The sequence below is a fragment of the Rhodamnia argentea genome, chromosome 11 (assembly GCF_020921035.1).
Source record: "Rhodamnia argentea isolate NSW1041297 chromosome 11, ASM2092103v1, whole genome shotgun sequence".
In the NCBI taxonomy this organism is placed as follows: Eukaryota; Viridiplantae; Streptophyta; class Magnoliopsida; order Myrtales; family Myrtaceae; genus Rhodamnia; species Rhodamnia argentea.
In genome coordinates this window covers 20,096,368-20,116,429 of record NC_063160.1, presented here as the reverse complement: position 1 = coordinate 20,116,429, position 20,062 = coordinate 20,096,368, and the positions used below count along the sequence as shown (strand labels likewise).

The 20,062-nt window shown below is 41.0% G+C and overlaps 4 protein-coding genes across 5 annotated transcripts in view; 1 reads left to right on the top strand and 3 right to left on the bottom strand.

Moving 5' to 3' along the window:
* The window catches only part of LOC115735585 (DNA repair protein REV1), an 870,695-nt gene that overhangs the window by 579,288 nt on the left and 271,345 nt on the right, over window positions 1–20,062 (bottom strand). The window lies entirely within an intron of this gene.
* LOC125312912 lies at window positions 1,189–1,929 on the bottom strand. Its single transcript, XM_048272971.1, has one exon. It carries the CDS (start codon window positions 1,696–1,698, stop codon window positions 1,249–1,251), a length of 450 nt encoding a protein of 149 aa, XP_048128928.1. The 5' UTR covers window positions 1,699–1,929; the 3' UTR covers window positions 1,189–1,248.
* On the top strand, window positions 14,813–16,634 carry LOC115735922 (protein PLANT CADMIUM RESISTANCE 2-like). Its single transcript, XM_030667365.2, has 4 exons — window positions 14,813–15,080; window positions 15,193–15,264; window positions 15,374–15,583; window positions 16,246–16,634. The coding sequence occupies exons 1-4, from the start codon at window positions 14,816–14,818 to the stop codon at window positions 16,320–16,322; spliced, it is 624 nt and encodes a 207-aa protein (XP_030523225.1). The 5' UTR covers window positions 14,813–14,815; the 3' UTR covers window positions 16,323–16,634.
* On the bottom strand, window positions 16,736–20,028 carry LOC115735921 (probable LRR receptor-like serine/threonine-protein kinase At1g67720). Its single transcript, XM_030667363.2, has 10 exons — window positions 19,868–20,028; window positions 19,066–19,603; window positions 18,138–18,601; window positions 17,878–18,013; window positions 17,689–17,760; window positions 17,533–17,601; window positions 17,371–17,442; window positions 17,196–17,267; window positions 17,056–17,091; window positions 16,736–16,948 (listed from the first exon to the last, which is right to left on the bottom strand). Coding segments are annotated over exons 1-10 (1,533 nt in total). The 5' UTR covers window positions 19,941–20,028; the 3' UTR covers window positions 16,736–16,947.

Sequence of the window (20,062 nt, the reverse complement as noted above, 5' to 3'; positions counted from 1 at the left end):
TATGCCACAGTTTTTTGGTTCCTGTAATTGAGGACTTTTCAGTTTTTCTATAGTATGTATTGGGCCCTGGGACATGTCTCTCATTGGAGAGGGCGCGTCGGGGGAATTTCTGTCACTTACTCGAGAAATACACGCCATGCTGTGATGGTACTTCGGTTTGATGACAGGGCTATGTTTTCTTGCTGCCATAGTGCATATTCCGGAGTTCCGTTGGAAACACTTCCAGTGGGAAAATGCGTTGATTTGCTCAAGATTTACAGAGCAATTGCTCAATTGGTGATTTGTCAGATGCACTTCGTGAAAAGTAAAAGGAAGACCAGCACACTGAACTGTCATACTGGGCGTACGAGGAACTATTTGTTTTGGGCAACCATTTTGGTCTTGTTTAGAGAATAATGTCCGTGACAGATTCCGGTTCATCGTGCAGTCATTATTTTAAAAGAAGTTAGTGGTCGTTTTCTTGAGGTTGATTGGGTTAGATTCCCTGTTTCTACATCTACCGGGTGGATTTATCACTTGTATGATTAACACTCCCCACAAAAGAAGAAGAAGAAGAAGGGAAAATGTAGAATTAACGAGTGAAAAATGATGAAATTAATGCTCGTGGAGAAGAATTTCCATTAGATCAAATAAATGAAAAATGAAAAACAGAAGTTAAAAGTGCTTTCTACATATTCACCCCGACATCGCTGGTCTGATAATTCACAGGCAAATCAACAAAAGAGGCACCTAAAGGAAATCCTTCCAATGTCTCTCTCTCTCTGTTTGCTTTTCTTTCCTCTGCCCGACTTGTTTTTGAATCAGATCCTGCAAGAGCAGATGGTAAATTAGATAACTCATTGTAGACAATGAAGTACGAGGTCATAACACAAGTAACTGTTCTTGAAAAAGGAAGGTTCTCTAGTTTCCAGAGACAAAATGATCTCAATGCCATGCAACAGACTGTTATTTTTCTGAAACGGCTGTCTGAATCCCCTGTTTTTTAGAGGAAAGTTCAGAGTTTCTGGTCTTGGACTCTTAGTTGTGTCAACTTATTTGTTCCCAAGGAATAGAGAGAGAGAGAGAGTTAGAATGTGCGAGTAGAACAATGAAATGAGATAAACAAAGTCATTTTACTTTGCAAAACAATTTCCAGATTGGAATCAGGCTCACACACTGTTTTAGTTGAGATATTTTTCCCCCTTTCACTCCTGAAAACACTTTTTCGAGATCAATTTTTTAGGGAACACTCCGAAACATTACCTGTCGCTACTTCTTGCTTGTCAAGGCAAAGATGGAAGCCTTGTCCTCCACCACTTTCTCTAGGGAGCTCTCACTCCTATCCCCTTTCTTGGATGCAAAGTGACTCCTCTTCAAGCCCCACCTCTCTCTCCACCGTCCCGGACTACTTGTCAACCTCGGCAAGTCGTCGTCATCCACGAGCAACTCATCCCGAAGCGTCATCTTCCTCAGCGGGTTGGTCCCATTGCTCTTCAGAGGTAGCAACTTGCCCTTGGAGAAGATCTCATCGGCAGGTATCATGGAGTCGTTGTTCACCGAGAACTCGAAATCCGCAGAGACCGGTGCTTCCTTATAGCTTCTAGCTTCTTGCCTGATGGGTTGTTGTTGTTGGGTGTCTGCAAAATCATGGGAAAATGAAATCCTAGGGCCCAACATGGTGGAGGGAGCATAGAAACCTTCCTGCTCACTGTTGAACATGTTTAAGCGTGCACTCTAGGGGACAAGAAGATTCAAAGATGTAGGGCTAATTGCTAAGTTATTAATGTCTAAATCCCTTGTTAGAATCCACATGCCTACACTTTATATAGGAGTGAGCTTGTTTGTGGGAGTCTGTCTAGGAGACAGCTCATGTTACTAAGATTTGTCCACATTGTGATTAAAAAGAAGGTAATAGCTTGCTCCTTTCCAATACCATATTTTAAATGGACCATGCATTCACTCTATGAACAGCTTTATCTCCTTTTCTGGATGACTTACGAATTAAACTTTTGACAGTAACTGCATAATATTTACTTCCCTGCCTCTTCAATGGATATATCTTACTAACGGGTGAAAAATTCTTATGGTCATGTCATGTTGGTATCAATATTCTCAAAACTACAGATTTAATATGAAAGCATCAATTTTCGAAGACGTAATGGATAATAGATCGATTAGACTGTGTAACCTTGTCGGTTTAATTTTCTCTCCAAATTTAAAATAGAGTAGCATAATCATACTAGCAGTCGCTGCTCTAGCCAGTATATAAGTGGTAAAGACCTACTTGCAGCATCAAAACAAAAGGATAGGTTTAAATTTCACATGCACCTTAAGATAAAATGACAGTACAGAAACATTCTTATGTTTGCACATTAACATTGATCTCCATCAGAGGTTTTTGAACTTGCTGCAAATATAAAAATGTCCACAGCATAGCTGCTCTCTGACAGGGTAAAATTGATCTCAAAAACACAAACGCGTTCATGTATTATATTAGCTGATGTCTAATGTGAATCCAGTAAAGTGATTGCAAATATTCAATTTCACTTCTCTGTTCCCTTATGTCCTGCTTAATTGAGTAAGCTGGCTCGTGACTCGTGAGCTAAATACTAGATTTGCATAAAGAAGAAGGGAACGAAAGAAACGAAAAGATCGGACAAGAGAAAAGGCGAAACCTTGGGTAACAAAGAGAGACAAGGGTTACTTTACATGCTTTCTTGCATTATACATGACAATCCTTGACAGTCGTCTTCAAAGTACACGGACATAGCATCTGACTATGTTACTGTCCGTAAATAGCTGCATCAGGTTCAAAATGCTGATGAGCCAAACTATATTCCTACAGATGAACGAAACCACCTAAAAAGCCAACTGGTAGAATAATTTTGATACTTTCACTACCTTGGATCCTCATTGTTTGCTCTCATTACAGCAAAGACCTGTCCTAGTTGCATGTCTTTTTTGCTTCTTCCTCTTTGTCCTTGCAAGTTTCTGGATCACCCCTACAAAGTTCTCATCTACAAGAATGAAAGGCTTTTCCATTTATATGATTCTGAGGGTTTCTTTTTATGATAGAGCCTATCTTTCCATGAGCTACGGTCTCTTTTGTTTGCGCCTTCAATTATTTAGGACAAATGTCATGCTCTTTCTCATGTCACAAAGACATTGTCAGGATACTTATATGCATTACATAGATAAACATGACATCTGCTATCCAGAAGAAACCTTCCTCCGGGCAGGTCTTGCTTATTTTCCACTTGATCAGATCGTTCTTTTATGCCGAATACAACATGCAACACCAGCGAGTTCATGCGAGTACTAATCCTTCTAGAGAAGGCCAACTCAGCCTAGGACTCTCCCTACTTCAATCTTCACAACCACAACCCAAGCACTAGCCATGAACGGCACATGCGAACTTGGAGTGGTTCCCTTTCAGAACCGAGTTTAAAAATCATGAAGCTCCCTGGATTCACACAAAAATCCAAAACCAAAACCCCCTTTTGCTTAGAACTTCGCATTGACTACCATTTTTCTTGATCCCTCCACAGAGAACTTAAATTCTAATACAGCTTTTTTACACTCCTAATCATCCTCACATGCAGCTTAAAGTTCCCGACTTTTTTTTCAATTGCTCACTCATGGGGCAGGTGGCATGATTCCCAAGTAAGAATTGCTTCAACCTTATTCGGCCAATCTCACAATGAGCGAAAGGAGCTAAGTTTGACTAAAGACACTGTCTGTCCTGGTCTCCCATTTGGTGAGCAACGCCTCCATAGTTTAATCCTAGACAGCACAAAACAAAATTTCTTAAAAAGCTGAAGGCTCGGTTTACAATGTCAGATCAGATGGAAAACAGAGTCTTTGAGTTTTCACTTGATTAGTTGGGTACCTTGAATGTAGCTCAAGTTCTACACATAGCTTCGTAAGACTTCAAATATATTTCTATCTTGCCAATTATATGCCTAGGAAAGTACGTTTATGTGGATGGGGTTTTGTCTTTGTCTCTGTGTGGAACTAGAAGATAAGAATGCCATTTCATTAGTTTCCACGAACATCGTTTACTCAAGAATAGTATATTTAGTATGGTTATAATACTTTAACACTTTGAGTGTCGATAAAGATCAATCTGTTGCGATGCTATCCCACGTTGTCTGAAGTTTGTAGGCTTGCCCTTTTCCTCGACTGGTTCTTTTTTTTCCTTTCCAAAGTAATATTTGCATGTTCTTCCACGCTTGTATGACAAATGAAAGTCGACGTTGACGATGTACTTGATCGAGAAGATGGGTGGTAGTAGTAGTAGTACCCAGAAATAAAGGGAAAGAGGAAGATGAAGTTTGTTGAGTTTTGACGGCTCTGCAAAAGGAGGGATTCGGTTCTCTGAAGTTAGATGAAATCGAGCATGGCCCGTGATCTGTTCACTGGTTTCTTGACTGGGCCTTGACAGACTGTAGTTGTTTCCCAAGCGGCTCGCTAGACTTGCTAGCCTAGAAATGGGTTTATCTAACTAACGTGGCCCGATCAGTGCGGTCCTCACCCAGATCTATAAGCTTGTCATATGGTACATGTGGAAGAACTACTGCAAAATGATTAGATACTTGAACTGAACTATCCTGGCTAAATATGTGCTTATTTTACAGCATTTGTTTGTCAATCTTTTCCGAAGACTCCTCAAAGATTAGAGTGATGGAAGGATGCCAAATACGGTGACATTGTTAGTAGTAAGACCGGCAAGTGTTTTAAGAAGTAAACTTTCTTCGTTGAAGTGGCGTGCAAGCATTCCACGGGATCTTCCTAGTAACTCCTTAATAATCCTAACATTTCCCGGGAGGACATGGTACTGGTTGCTTTCCTGAAATTGGGAAATCTGGGAATTCTCTACCAACTGTCAAATGAGAACATTCCTCATGCAGCATCCCTCTGAATTGAAGGAGCTTTTTTGAGCTGAGAAGAGAAGTGGACTTGCTTTGTCTCATGGGTCTCTCTCTCTCTCTCTTCAGCAAACTTGAGCTTTTGTAGACTTTTGGGGTGTCATTGTGCGATTGTGTGTTCTTCCAACTAGAAGTTTGTTACTGATGTTATGACTATATTCTGATTTAATGTAGTATTGTTTGTAATTCGTACATGATTATGTTGTGATTTAATGCAAGTGAAGGTTGCAAATGGGTACATCGCATGAGGAGGCAGCTGAGATAAGTGGATCCAAAGTATCCGTTAAAGCATATTTCTTTTTGCGAAAAAATCTCGTCAAGTACACTTTTGGAAACGCAGCCCGTTCCAATTCAATATTAGGTTCCGGCAAGTTCTAGTTTGATTACAACCCGTTAGCAATGACCACGTCGAAGCCAGCAAGTTTACAGTGTACGAAGTACTATTGGAGTACCTGGAGTCGAACTTTATCCCGTGTGGTCGGACTTAATATTCATTTAGTCCAGTAGGAGTTAAGGGTCGAACATTTTCGGTCTTCCCATGATCGAATGACTTTGGACACTGTGAATTCTACTTGGATGCCGAAGGTGCTTGTATTGCGGCCCAACAAATCCTCGTTACAATGATGGGCCGTGACACGACCAATCGGCGATGCCGTGATGCATGCCGCGGATCAGACCATGGCCGGCCACAAGGATCGACTTGAAATGACCCAACGCCGCCGAGGACGTGAACCCATTCAAGATGCAGTGCATGAATTAGTGCACGATTCGGTGCATGAACCGGCGCACGTACAGCATTAACCGGCGCATGGCTAGCACGGCCAGGCAGATGAACAACCATGATCCATTAACGATTCTGCGTAGTCCAAGAGTCGCCTTGTCCAAGCAATGATGATACTCTTCCTAGAGAATCCGACGAAATGGGGAAAACGAAAAGTCTCATAAGGGACGAATCATGTAAGACGAATCAAGAGGATCCAAATAAGTAAAACAAAAGGAATAAGATGAGAAGGAAAAGACGAAACGGGGAGGCCCAGGAGTCACCCGAAATTATGCCCTTTCTTGTATAAATAGGGGAACACCCCCTCATTGTAATCACTTTGGTACACACTACCTTGAGCAACAGAAAACATTCTCTTTCGCAAATCTCTCTCTTGGTTCCATCTCATCCTCTCTACGGTGCGAGTGTGTGTGATCAATCCTTGAGCACAAGGCTTGGCTCTGGCTATTGCTCAATCCACCTAGCCTAAGTTGCCGCACGGGTTCCGTCCCAAACCACCGGCCCGTGACAGTCTACGTACAAGGGGGCAAAATTATGGGTGCTCATCATTTTCCACCTCTTGAAAAGAGTTTCTCTTGATTTATGTATGGCAAGGTTTACAGCCTAAATGCAATATCTTGTTTTCAAGGAAAGTTTATATGTTTACAAAGCAATTTGCCACATTATGGTATGCCTCGAGTGATAGTAGACAATAATGACATGAAAGCACAAAAAATTGGGAATCAACATTTTTATTCCCGGGAACAGAATTGGGTCATACCAAACGTATTTGTGCTTTTTTCTATTTCGGGAATAGAAATTTTGTGCAGTTATTAAACCTATTCTTTGCTCAGAAACTGTTCCCATGAACATAATAAGAAAAAATCATTTTTGCTTAGAAACCGTTCTCGAGAATAGAATTTGTTACTAAACAGGCCCTTATAAATTTAGACTCGGGGAGGTTGCTGCTCTCTGTAGCTATCTAGGCGCTTTGTTTTTGTTTTTCTCTTTTTATATTTTCATGTATTTTTTTTTATACCTTGGGGCTATTTATTTTGTATATGGATGACTTAAGCCAAAATTGTATTTGGATTTGGGATTTGGTTTTTGCCATGCTGGGTGGTTCGGACAACATTTTCAAATGGCTCCCGCTAGTATGACGATCTAACAAGACTATCATTATTTCTGACCCCACGATTTTTCAATTAATGAATGCTTTATGCAAAACACGCGGTGATGGTGTGTGGATCTACAATCAGAAATAATTGACAGTATTATTAGACTATCGGGGAAACATTTTCCTTCTCAAATAGCCCGTTTTTCACTGTACATTACGAAATAATTTGGGACACTTCAAGTATTTATCAATTTGATTTAAGGTAAAAGGAAAGGATTGCTGCAAAGACAGCTACTACTCCGAAGTGCCCACATTACCCTCTAATTCTAGTGGCCATTATAAGAAGCAAAATCTTGTTTTTAATTAATCGCGTATTTGTTTAACTCTTGGGCCGAAACATTAGATATGATAGCGGTCCAATAATTAAAGATATTATTCGGGCTCCATTTGTTTCTTGAAAAAATGAATGATTTAAAAAATATTTTTTTTTTAAAAAAATGGACTCTAGTATGGCTTATAAAATGAACGAACGGAAAATATTTTCATTGTCCACGAAAATGTTCGGACATAAATTATTGTCGATAATAAAAATATTCTTCATCAGTTAATTATTTCAAGCGGTACCTGCGATTATATTTTTTAAAAAATATATGCCAAATCGTTTACTTTTCACCAAATAAAAGGAGCCCGAGTTATCGGAAACTCAAAAGTCGTTTGACAAAATTTTCTCCCTCTGCTAAACCAATCTCTCTTTCTTTCCTGCGTTTCAAGTTGTTTTCTACCACGTCTAGATTGGCTTACGCCGCGCGCAACAAGGCCCCTTGACCCCGTCCAAAACAAAAAAATTTCGTTCCATTCGTCTAATGATCCATCTACTTCATGCTTAACAATTCAACGTCTTTACTCATAAGTATGCCTTCAAAAAAAAAAAAAAAAATTTCATTCCATTATTCTAATGATCCATCTACTTCGTGCTTAACAATATATTCAATGTCTTTGCTCGTAAGCATACCTTCTGCTAAACCAATCGTCGTCTTCTTCCACGCCTTTCAAGTTGCTTTTCTACTGTGTATGAACTGACTGACGCCGCAACAAGCGCGATGACCACGTCAATATATACATTTCCTTCGCACTCTTGATGATTTATCTACTTCATCCTTATCTTCAGGCATCCAATAAGTGTAGAATAAAAAGTCAAACAAGGTGATGTTCTGCGGACGTATGCGAAAACATATTATGTCATTCTCCGTCTAGACCGGCGATTGATGCTCTCTCACGATATATATTAAGGCTATTCGTGTTGATTGACAATGGTATACATGCATGTAGATGGCTTCATGTAGATGGCTTCAAAAAATTACTTCCTCGTCGGAATTTGCATCTCTTCGTTGTGCATTATGCTCATCATGTGCTCTGTTGTCGTAGCTGCCCAGGACGACGCCCTTGCGTAAAGTTCTGGAAACACTTTCTAATTTATTGTACTTGGTGGTTTTTGTGAGCGATTTGAGTTCATTTCCCCGTGGTCAATAACATAGACGAAGAAGATACACGAGTGAATAGCGCAAAGACCATCTTCGATTAAAACAAAAGGAGAATCTGATTACGGATTATCTTTAAATGCGCAGGATTCAAAAGAGACAGCTAGGAGCATCTGGTCAGCTACTGAAGGATATATATGGATGGTACAAAGTATGGAACAAAGGGAAGAAGACATACGATCTGGTGAACATGACAATGGCGGATGCGGAGAAGCGCGTCGATGAGCAATGCCAACAACATTCACTTGGGTTTTGCTGCCTGGTGGACAATCTTTATCTTAACTGTCACCAATACTGTGTCGGCACGCGCCCTCAAGGCTCGTTGCTCTCGTTCTCGCCATCGCCATCTCCGCTGCCCATGCAATCCTCATCTCCCATGGAACTTTTACCACCTTCTTCATGGAACCAGCCCTTTCTCCCCCTCGCTTTAGCTTACTATACATGTGCGATCCTGAATATGTAATGGAGCGAACCTATCTTCCTCTCTTGCTCAACAAGCTATGCTCTCTAAAGTTCAACTGGATATGGAACAAGTGATGAGCCTCACTTCACTTCACTTCACTTTCATCAGTTGCCCTAGCTACAGAGGTGGATATCTTAAACAGGGCTGATCATTACTTGAGGTAAGGCAGTTTTTTTTGTTTTTCCTGTTATGATCTCATTCTCATTGGCTTGTCGGAGTGTTTCTTGTCTACTACATATGGAGGGTCGTTAGTCATTACTACTACTTGTCTTTCCCACTTAATCAATACGAAGAAGATCATTCTAAAAAAAGAGACCTAATCAATGTAGAGAAATGCTGTTCATTAACGGTTGGGAACGTCACCGCTACTTCTCTTTCATGTACGAAGTTCTCATTACTCATTAACGTTGTCATATAGACACGGTTACATGCCCACAAGTATATGTTCATTGCTCTACATTAACTCAATCAATGATATATGTGAATTTAGATTTAATCTTCACCTCAAAATGAAAAATCGACTTAATCATACCATAGAAAACGTAAAGAAAAATCATGTACGGGGGAAAAAAAAACTGTGAAGCTTGGATTGGAATCTCTTAAGTGGACTGGGTAGTTATATTCCATTAGAGGGCTCAGGCTTCTCACGGATGTTGAACATTTTCCCCAATTTTTGATGTTCGGAGCGGAAAATATGTGGTCAATTAAAAATTTTCTTTTAAAATCGGGGAAATTAATTTTCATTTCTAAAACGAAGGAAATCATTTTCCAATCTTTCTCCTTAGTAGTAGATGGCAAAATGGGTCTAGAGCCCATATTTGATGGTGGCGGGTCATAAATGGGTTGTTAAAATAAGCTAAGTGGATCATAAATAGATTATTTAGAAACTTAATGCATCCTACATGAGTTTTAAACAGGTCATAAATATTGGACTAAAAAAAAAGTCATAAATAGGTTAGCTAAAATAACTATCTTATGTGAGTCATAATTTTTCTTAAAAACTATACAATTTTTTTTTAGCAATATGTATCTCTAAAAATAGATAAGAAACCATTTTCTCTGGACTGGATTTTACTATTAAAGCATTTTAACAATATGAGTCGGATCGGACATGGGTCAGTTATGGGTCGTCAAATTTATATAGCATGAAAATTGGTGAAAATGGATTAAATAGGTCAATATGTATTGGACAACTTTCTGCCCGACACACTCATTTGACTGCTCAACTCCTTAGTTCTTGGTGCGTCATCTTCTCTATAGAGCCGCTCCTTTCCCCCATCTTTCTCATGCACCCAAGGCTTCTCCGTCTCATCCCTCGTCTCCAGGGCTGCTCCTCCTCCGCTGCTCCTCCATCTCGTCCCTTGTCCACTGGAGTTTGTAGGCTAATTGCGGGTGGAGAATGATTTTGGTGAGGGCAAGGAACGGAATGAGGAAGATGTTGAATGTAGGCGGAGGATGGAGGCCGATAAGTGGGGCGAGCAGGGGATACGCGTCACGGAGGTGGCGTTGGAGGCCTCGACCTCACCGTCGCAGGAGAGAGAGAGAGAGAGAGCAAGCGACAATCCGGTGGAGCGCAAGCGGTCGCGGAGCGACGATTCAATTTTTGGAGGGCTTTGAGAAAGAGGAGGAGGTGGCATAGGCGGTCTTCGATTTAGGGCTAGCACTGGCGGTGGGTGGCTTTCGGGTCAGGCGTGGACTGTTCGGACGAGAGCTTGCAGATTTTCTGCAGGCGGAGGGGGATTTCGGATGGAGGATCTCAGGGTTGGTTGCGGCGGCGTATGAGGAGGAGGCTGGGTCATGGCTTGGATGGAGGATCTCAGGGTTAGCTTGAAGCATGACCAGTGACTGTCGAGTCCCTGTGTCAGTGTCAAAACTATGTTATTGCGCTTCAAAGGCTGTCATGGTTTAGACTCTAGATGTTGGCCTTCGACTGATTCAAATCTCAACGTGTTGTCTCTACAAAATTGTTTCGCCGAAAACGGTGGTCGACGAAGTAGCTTTCACCGAACGCCATTTCTTCAGTTTTTATTCATAGGAGACGGTTCTGTGACCATTCTGGACAAAAAGTCTCAATGCATCACAAGGAACAGATATGCTTCGTTGGAATTTAATCGACAACGAAGCACGGAACAATTTGCCAGAATTTAATCGACGACAAAGTATGATGATAGATAGACACATTGCCGGAATTTAATCGGCGGCGAAGTATCCATAACTACAGCTAAAGTACGGGAATTGAAAGATGCGGGAATGTAAAGTTGCGGAAAGTAAAGATAAATGTAAAGGACGTTGAGTTCTGTCATTGATTAAAGGGTATTTATAAAGAGGACACTTGGGGTATTTATAACCCTTACAAATAGCGGTTACCAAATTAGAAAGACAAATAACTCCCTTTCGATGGTTGCCGGAAGTTATTGCACGAATGGATAAGATATAAACAATCAACAGTTATCTTCGAATAACTCCGTTTCGATGGTTACCGGAAGTTACTTCATGAACGGATAAGACATAAGCAACCAACGATTATCTTCGCATCGGTCACTCATCGCCGTTACCGATGAATTTACGAGAAACTTCGAGACTGTCGCCAATACCTTCACGTTGTGTTGTCGATGACTTCACCGGCGAGTTATCGATTCCCTTTAAGTTGTCAGCAACTCTGTTTGTTATTGATCACACTCAGCTCTTATCGGCTAAGTTGATACTTGTAGATAAATAATCAAAAGTTGGTCATTTTTGGGTGTCAACAGAAATATGAGGCTAAAGTAACGATGGCATCTATATTTGCCCACTGAAGGAGTAAAATCCAATTGCATATACTATTTGGAAAATTTCATTATTCAAGAATTTTCTACTTGTGAATCGAACTCTAAATCATGGAATTCGTACATTTTGATATTCTAATATGTTAAGCTTCACATATATCTAGTGTTGATGCGAGGTTTATTGGAGCCAACTGAACAAGATGTTAAGACCGTGTTTGAAGTGGAGGAATAACGAGGGTCCAAAGATGTGAGATTTTGTGAGATTATTGCCGACTGTTATAAAAGTTTAAATTGTTAGATGAAAGCGTAATATTTGAATACTCGATCAGGTAGCAATTGTGCAATGCTTGTTCGCTAATCCACTTCCGATAAGAACAAGTTCTGCGTGAAAATAGAGCATTTAGAGGTAAAAGATTCAAAGTCTAATCAAGCGGAATTATAAAACTATTGAATTTTCAGATAGCAAATTAACGTGATGTCTGAGAAAGCACCACGCTAAAATGAGCAAAGGAGCACTTGCAAGTGCTGTAGGGTTACACGGAGTTCGTATATTTTTCACAAGAATGACAAAACCGGCTTCCATCTATGTTATATGGAGATCACAGTGCAAAACGTACTCGTGTGTTTTATAGATTTTGAATAAGAAATTTGTCCCTTCATTGTAACTCGTCTCAATAACAAAACCGACTTCCCGTTATGCATTTATTTCACAAGAAATAAATAATTTAGAGAACATTTTCCCAGAAATGATCGTGTGTTTCACATATAAAAATGAATTGTGGAACAGTAGTTCTATCGTCCACGAAAATATTTGGATGTAAATTGTTATCGATGGCGAAAATATTTTTTGTCAACCGATTATTTCAAGCGATACAAGGGATTATTTTTAGAAAAATATTTTCCAAACGCGTTTTCCTGCTCGAAACCTGTTCTTGAGAATAAAAATTCGGGGTCGTGCCAAACACATTTCTATTCTTTTTCTATTTTGAGAATAGAAATTTTGTGTAGCTACCACGCGTTCTTTTGCTTAGAAACTGTTTCGGAAAACAAAATTAGAAAGAATCATTTCTGCTCAGAAATTGTTCGAGGAAGCAGAAACGTTGCCAAACACACCCTATTTGTCCAATGTTTTTGCCCATATTGTAAGAAAGTTTTTCTCTCAATAAGTTTTGCAAAAAAAAAAAAAAAAAAAAAGAGCTTAGACAATGGTCTGAACCATCTATGCTGCTTGCTGCATAACCAATTGACATGCCAGTTTGATCTAGTTGGTATAGAGACACCAACTTATTCCAAAGTTCAAGTTAAGACCAAACGCGAAGAACTGTTCTGTGCTTTTTTGCCCATGAAAAAGGGGATTTCCAAGAGTTCTGCAGCAAAAGAAAGGCACTCACCTGACGGTCGGAATCTTGCGGCGTGACCAAACTGCACAGGTTTTACTGTGAGAGCGTGGCACAAGCCATTTCAACGTCGGTGCAATCGTGATCATTGGCTTAGGACATTTTCTCTGGCCCTTCTTACCTTGTAAAAGAAGGGGCACGCTCTTTTTTTATCTATTCGCCACAAATGAACTTGTCGGTCATTTCATATTGATTTGAAACTCATTTGCAGATCTTGCTAATTTTTTCATTAGTGGATCAATGATTTATCGCATCGTTGACGATTTAGTTAAGTTGGTTCTTCTTGAGATTGACTTCTAGAAGTTTATGTTACTAACTTCTAATGATGTTAGTGGGTAACTCGAAACACTTATCTTATATGATGCTGCAAACAATAAAAGTTTATGCAATTAAGTGAGCAGATGAGCATGCCATCTACCAAATAGACAACCAAACTCCTAGTCTTAAAAACCTGCTTATTATTTGCAAGTTGGAATGTTGTCATAATCAGGAGTCGAGTCAATAATAGTTGTCATATGAGAAGGTGCATAAGTTCTTCCAAACAGAAACACGAAGAACAATTTCGCAGCAGTTCGTTTCCTTTTTACTGGTTAGCCTGTCAACCTTGATCTTACCAAGGATGACACTGCCCTTGAATATCCTAGCCGATGGCATTTACATCAGAAATTGAAGACGACCGAACCGAATGAACGTCTGGCCATCAAAGTCGATGCTGCAGAAAGGTCGAATGATTCAAGTTTACATGTTACTGATCAAAGACAGCGATCAAGACAGAGAAGTCAAACAAGATCCAGAATCAATTGCCCCATGGGCCCATGTGAGATGCAGTTAATACCTTCCTCCAATATTGGATTGGAGAGTTGGTTGCTTGGTTGATGATCTGCACCAGAACTGCAGAGTCACTTTAGAGTTCAGACAACATGTTGCACTGCACTCAGCACGACGTCACATAATGACGTAATGAATCACTGGTTTCTGGTATTGGTTGACCCAAGATCAATTTCATTGGTTGGTCAACTCTAGGCCTTCGCGTTCACATGTTTAACAACCACCTAATCGTTGGGTCCGGTTCACATCAACATTAAACAAAACAGAGAAGACTCTTTGAATGATGCTTAGCCATTTGATTCTGCACACCAACTACAGTCCAAGAGAAACACGGCTCCAATAATTAGACAAGAGCTCCGGATAAACAAATCAATGCAGGACAAAAAAAAGAAAAAAAGAAATAAGGCGGTGGGAAGATGCAACACATCTTCCTCCACTTCATTATGCAAGGCGCCTTGACCATAACTAGTACTAGGATTTAATTATCTTACGCTTTGAATTTAGGAGAGAAGCCATCAAAAACCTCAAACTATGCTTGGCACATTTACTTTAAACTTTTTTCTGCTAAACCAAAAAATCCCAAACTTATACTTGTATGATTACCCTCCGTCAAGATTCTGCCCTATGATTTTTCAGTTAAAATCACATCGTTTTTATTTCGGTCAAGCCATGTGAGTCCATGTCAACACCGTTTACTTTCTAGCATCCATGTGTAGGCAGGTTTTTAATGGTGCTAATTGACGGAACTTTGACGGAGGGTAACGTGTCACATAGGTACATATTTGAGGTTTTTTATGTCACAAGAAAAAGTTGAAGATAAATGTGTCATAACGGGCATTGTTTGAGATTCTTTATGTCACAATAAAAAAAAAGGTTCAGATTAATGTGTCATGATTTTTCCCTTGAATTTAATATTGGATTCACTGGTTGCAGTTTCCATCAAGTATCCTCTCTGGCCTTGCAAAATATTTAGAGACCGCAGCTCTTCCAACCCCCCAACCCCCCCTCCTTTATAAGTTGAGACCGTGGGCTGAGTTCATATGCACCATTATCATCATTTTCAAAACTTCAAGACCACAGGTTGCATACAAACAAATCAAATGTATCCCTCGCTCAACCAGCCTGAGAAGTACAGTGTTGATGGCCATCCGGGTCATGACGTTCCCACTTCCGGGTATCCGAACCCGATGGCGAGCTCAGTCCAAGCAGTTGCTCCTCCATACGCTGCCTCCGGTTTACGGCCTCATGCGGCCGCTGGCAAATGGTCCACTAATCTTTGCCATTGTTGTGATGATCCTGCAAATTGTAAGCACCTGTGAAGAACTGTTTTATTGAATCCAGAGTGTTGATTTAAGGAATATTGACTACTTCATAGCATATCCTAACAAGAATTTCCATTCCTGCTTTCATGTAATAGGTGTGATCACTTGCTTTTGCCCTTGCATCACATTCGGACAGATTGCTGAGATAGTGGACAGAGGTTCCACAAGTAAGCTTACCAATTGATGATTATCTCTCCAACTATGGAATGTTACTTGGACTTAGTTTTCAAGGTTTATAACACTAGATATTGATGGTTGCAATTGCATGACTTTTAGCTTGTGCTGCAAATGGCGCGGCGTACGGGCTATTGGCGATGACCGGATTCGCATGCTTATACTCATGCTTTTACCGGTCGAAGCTGAGGGGGCAATATGACTTGGCAGAGGATCCATGTGTGGACTGCCTAGTTCATTTCTTCTGTGAAGCTTGTGCTTTGTGTCAAGAATACAGAGAGCTCAAGAACCGGGGCTTCGATATGGGAATTGGTAATTCACTTCCATCCATGAGCTTCATATTCGGAAGTTTTCTTAACCGCAGGGTCTGAAATGTGAACAGCACAAGCTCTGTCCCGTCTCAATCATTTTCCAAAATAAAACGCAACCGTATTTTAAATCATAGGCTAGCCCGGGCAAGGTATTAAGGCTCGGTCCTTGGCCCTGCCTGCGCGTTGATCAGGTCTATTTTCAACCTACAAGACATGCCTGCCACATCTTTTCAGTTCTGTGGGAGCCAAGATCAGAAGTGATCTTGCATCCCTATGTTTAGCATGGATATCCTTAGGCATGGACAAGGAATTCTTTCTGAAGTTAAGAGGTTTGTAACGTCCAGCTTCAACCAAATTAAGAGCAGGCAATAAGCCTTTTCTGATGCAGACTTCTCACCCGTGGCTCTATGTCATGGACGCAAGCAGAAACAAAACATGGGTCAACTTGGGACCTTACTATATGCTTGATTAGTTCCTTTCCACACATGACTAGCCTTGTTGCCTCATATTCTGACGCATGATAGAACGATTGATGTTTACTTCCGTATGTCTTATTAATCTAGTTAAGATAAGTGTTTTCATGTGTTTCTGTATTGACATTCATTGAAAGGTTTGAAATTCATAAGTTGACTTGCAAATTCTCTTCTTTTTGAGTGGATGAAGGATGGGAAGTCAACGTGGATAGACAGAAGAGGGGTGTTATGGTGCCTCCTGTTATGGGTCAGAGCATGACAAGATGAAAACTACTTGTGTTGATGAATGTCCAATTCTATCTTTGTGAGTGAAACGAAGAAAGAAAGAAAGAAAGAAGGAGAAGAAATTCTACAGTAGCCATTGTCTTGCTGCAGTTGCTGTTGCTGTCTTGTTAGGGGATGTCAAGAGTGGTTCCAAAATCATCGTGCACAAAGCACCGGTGTTCTTGTGCTCTATCAATTGTCAATCGTCAATTTGTAAAATGTGCTTGAGACGAGGGAATCCGACGAAGAGAAATAATGATCGTAGTTGGATTTTCCTGTGTTACGTCGGGTGTGTTAAATAACGAACTCTGTATCACTTCGTTCTTCAAATGTTTTCCCTGCAGTATCAATGGAGTTAGCTCATTATTATGAGCGAAAATCTGAGCATATGAACTGGTTTGCCATTCAAGACTCTCTATAAAGAATTAATAGGTAGACTATAATCAATCGTCTTTTATAAGTTGCATGAGTATCAATGGCATTATCGACTCTAGCATACAGTCCTGTTGACTCCTCCCTCTTGCCACCGTAAGAAGACTAAGAGAACCAAGATGGCTCCATCGGTCCTCCGATATCTCCCAGAGAATTCTATTAGTGGCATTATCAGCATAAGCATACGATGCTGTCATTCAATTAGTGTCATGTTCAAATGCAAAGATTTCCCATTTTCTATCTCAAGCTCAAAAGTACAGCGATGACTCAGTTGATCCAGATGCTACAGCAATCACGCTATGATCATCTCGATTCTGACCAATCATTTCCAGGAGAAACCCTGATAAAGGAGAAAATTTTCAGCTATCAACTCACTCAAGAGGCTGAATTGAAAGGGTTATTCATCCAAATGATCCATGGAAGAAGATATGTGCACGTTCTTACTGCAGATTTATGCCATTTTTGTTCTGTAGGGCATCGGGAATGCTACCATTCAACTTATTATTCTGCAGAAATCTGTAAAATTGAAAAGAAAGTCACTAGAATTAATGTGAATCTTAAGGAAATTCTGGAGAAAGATGCCGAAAGCTCGTTTCACTTCCACAATGCCAAAGCTTACATCTCTCGAAGATTTGGTAGCTGGCCTAGCGATTCAGGAATCGGCCCTTCAAATTTGTTATTCTCCAAATGCCTATGTGAAATGATGCAAAAGAAAACAAATTTAGTTGCAAGTGAACTGATGAATGAGATTAGGAGGGATAATTGTTTTATGGCAACATACAACGTCTGAAGTGCCTTCAACGACTCCATTTCTGGGATGGTCCCTGACAAGTCATTCCCTCCTAACCAGCTAAAAAGCAAGTAATGAAATTAACAAGTGGTGAGAACGAATGAAGATAGAATATATCCCGCAGAAAGAAAGGAGAAAGTCACTTACAGGTTCTGGAGCGCGGTTAAATTGGTTATGCTTGGCGGCAATGACCCGGACAATCCAGCATTTGTTAAGTTCCTTCAAACGGTTTGTGTTTTTCTACTTTCAGTGAACTTGGAATCTTATAAAAGAAAGAGCTGGTGGCCGGCGGAGTCAAATTAAGATTTTGACGCATTCACAATCTGATGAACTTACAGACTGATGACTCGGGCTAGCTTTCCTTGAGAACATGTAACTCCAGTCCACGAGTGCTGCTGAGGTAGGCACGGATCGCCGCTCCAATCAGAAGGCGGGTTGTTCAAGCTTCTTGCTAGTTCTTCCATGACCACCACTATTGAAACACAAAATAAGCTACTACATTTACATGAACGAAAGAAGACGGTACCTCTTACCTGACCAAAACATTAGAAAATAGGCAATGCCGCAATGCCAGGTTATAAGTTCGAGAAATGTACCGTCTCTTGTGAGAGTTCTCCCTGCTAGGGGAAGTATCTGTAAGACCTCGCCTGCGTTGATCAACGGCCCAACAGGTATCCCATCCCCTGGAGTCAAGGAGATTTCAGTCTGCCCTGAGAGAGGCCATTGAGTTGCGTAAACCGTCACTCCACTAGCTGTGACATTGAGCTCAGAATAGAACTTCTTGCCATTTATGGACACATCAAAGACCCTCCAGCTGTAGGGGCTCGGCGATCTGGTATCTTGGAAGTAGAGAGAAATATAGTAAATGCTGCTAGGGAGAGGCACCGGTGGCCACTGGAGTTTAAGGGTCTTCCCTCTGCTTGTTGTGATTGCCGAGTTAAATGCGTTTGCCGGTGGGACATTCCAGAAATCAGAAGTGTCCACTTTGGATTTGCTCGTGACCACAGGGTTTTCGTCCGTGAACGGTTGCCAGAAACGGTCAAATTCATCGTCTGGATACCTAGGTTCGCACAAATTAGTACATAAAAAAAAATCAGAAATACCCCACAGGCTTCAGTTTCCACTTCCTTCCGTCTCTTTTTCAAAATAATACGGCACGGAATGAATCCAATTTAAAATGACAATGCCAATCCTGTATAACCTATTCTTCCATAACATTCTCCTACAAGTGGCTCTAAGATGATTGCGACCTCGCCTTCCAAGTCTGTGGTAGTCCTTGATTGATTGTACTAAAAGCAACACCAATTTGGAGTGTACTTAAGCATTAAATGGAAATGTCGATTTCCTTCATTCCTAGTCAGAACATTATCTTCGCAGTGCCAACTTTTAAAAGTCTGCTAGCAATGTCTGCGAACTCTTCAACATTTGGGAACAGAAAGCAGTAGGAATGCAGGGCAAAACACTTGTACTGAACTAGCGGAAACCAGGAATGAATTTAATAAGGACGGCGTTTAATCTTCTTACCGAATGTCCTTGCTATCACCAAAAGTGTGCCGAGCAACTGTGCTAAGCGCATACTTCTTGAAGTCGTTGGTGCTATACACAGAATCCTCAAGATACTCCACTTCTAGGACCGAAATAAACGGGTCGGAAACTGTACGCTCGTTCCTCGCTAGGCAAATGCTCATTGTCTTCCCCATGGAGGCCACAAAGATCTCATAGAATGAGCTGAGTCCATTGGCATAATCCTCCGTAGTATTGACCGTACTCCACTTGGTCCCATCAACGATCTGATCGAACACCGGCGGCTCCTTCCCTCCATCGAAACCTCCGTAGAAGTAGGTCGTCTTCACGAGGTATCTCCCGCCTTTGATGACTGGGATCACGTAACAGTATTTCCGCGCCGACTTGTCAGGGAAGTATCTCAATGTGGTCAATTCGGGCAAGGCATTGGTAGTCTTGATGGCGGTTTTGTTCCCCACGGAGATGAAGCCGTCGTCCAGAATGTACTTGAGGCTGCCTGAGGTCGACTCTTCTGATGCTCCACAGTCGATCAGAAAGCCTGCATTTTGGCCATTCATGGATGAACCAACAGGACCCAAGAATCATGGGATTCAAGAACCTTCTTGTTCCCTTGTCATAAAAGAGAGAAAATGCTCGAACTTCGTATCTTTCCTCGGGTTAAACGTTCGCAAACACATGTAATTACACCCCAAATCGACGACCATACAGAACGAAAACGTGCTTATTCAGAAGAGGGATCCATTCCATTTTTCTATGTCTTACGGGAATGGTAATCGCATCACAAGATGTGTTGAGAGGTTACCTCTTGGGGCAGGGCTTGAATGAGCAAAGAGAGGGATGCTAACAAGCCAGAGGAGGAAGATGGAGAGACACATCTTTCTCTTGGGAAAATAGTTTCCCAGGAAAAAAGAAAGAAAGATTGATGGAAGGGAAGAGAAAGAGAGAGAGAGAGAAGGAAGGTGGTGGACATGGCCAGGATTGTGGGAGTCGAGGTTGG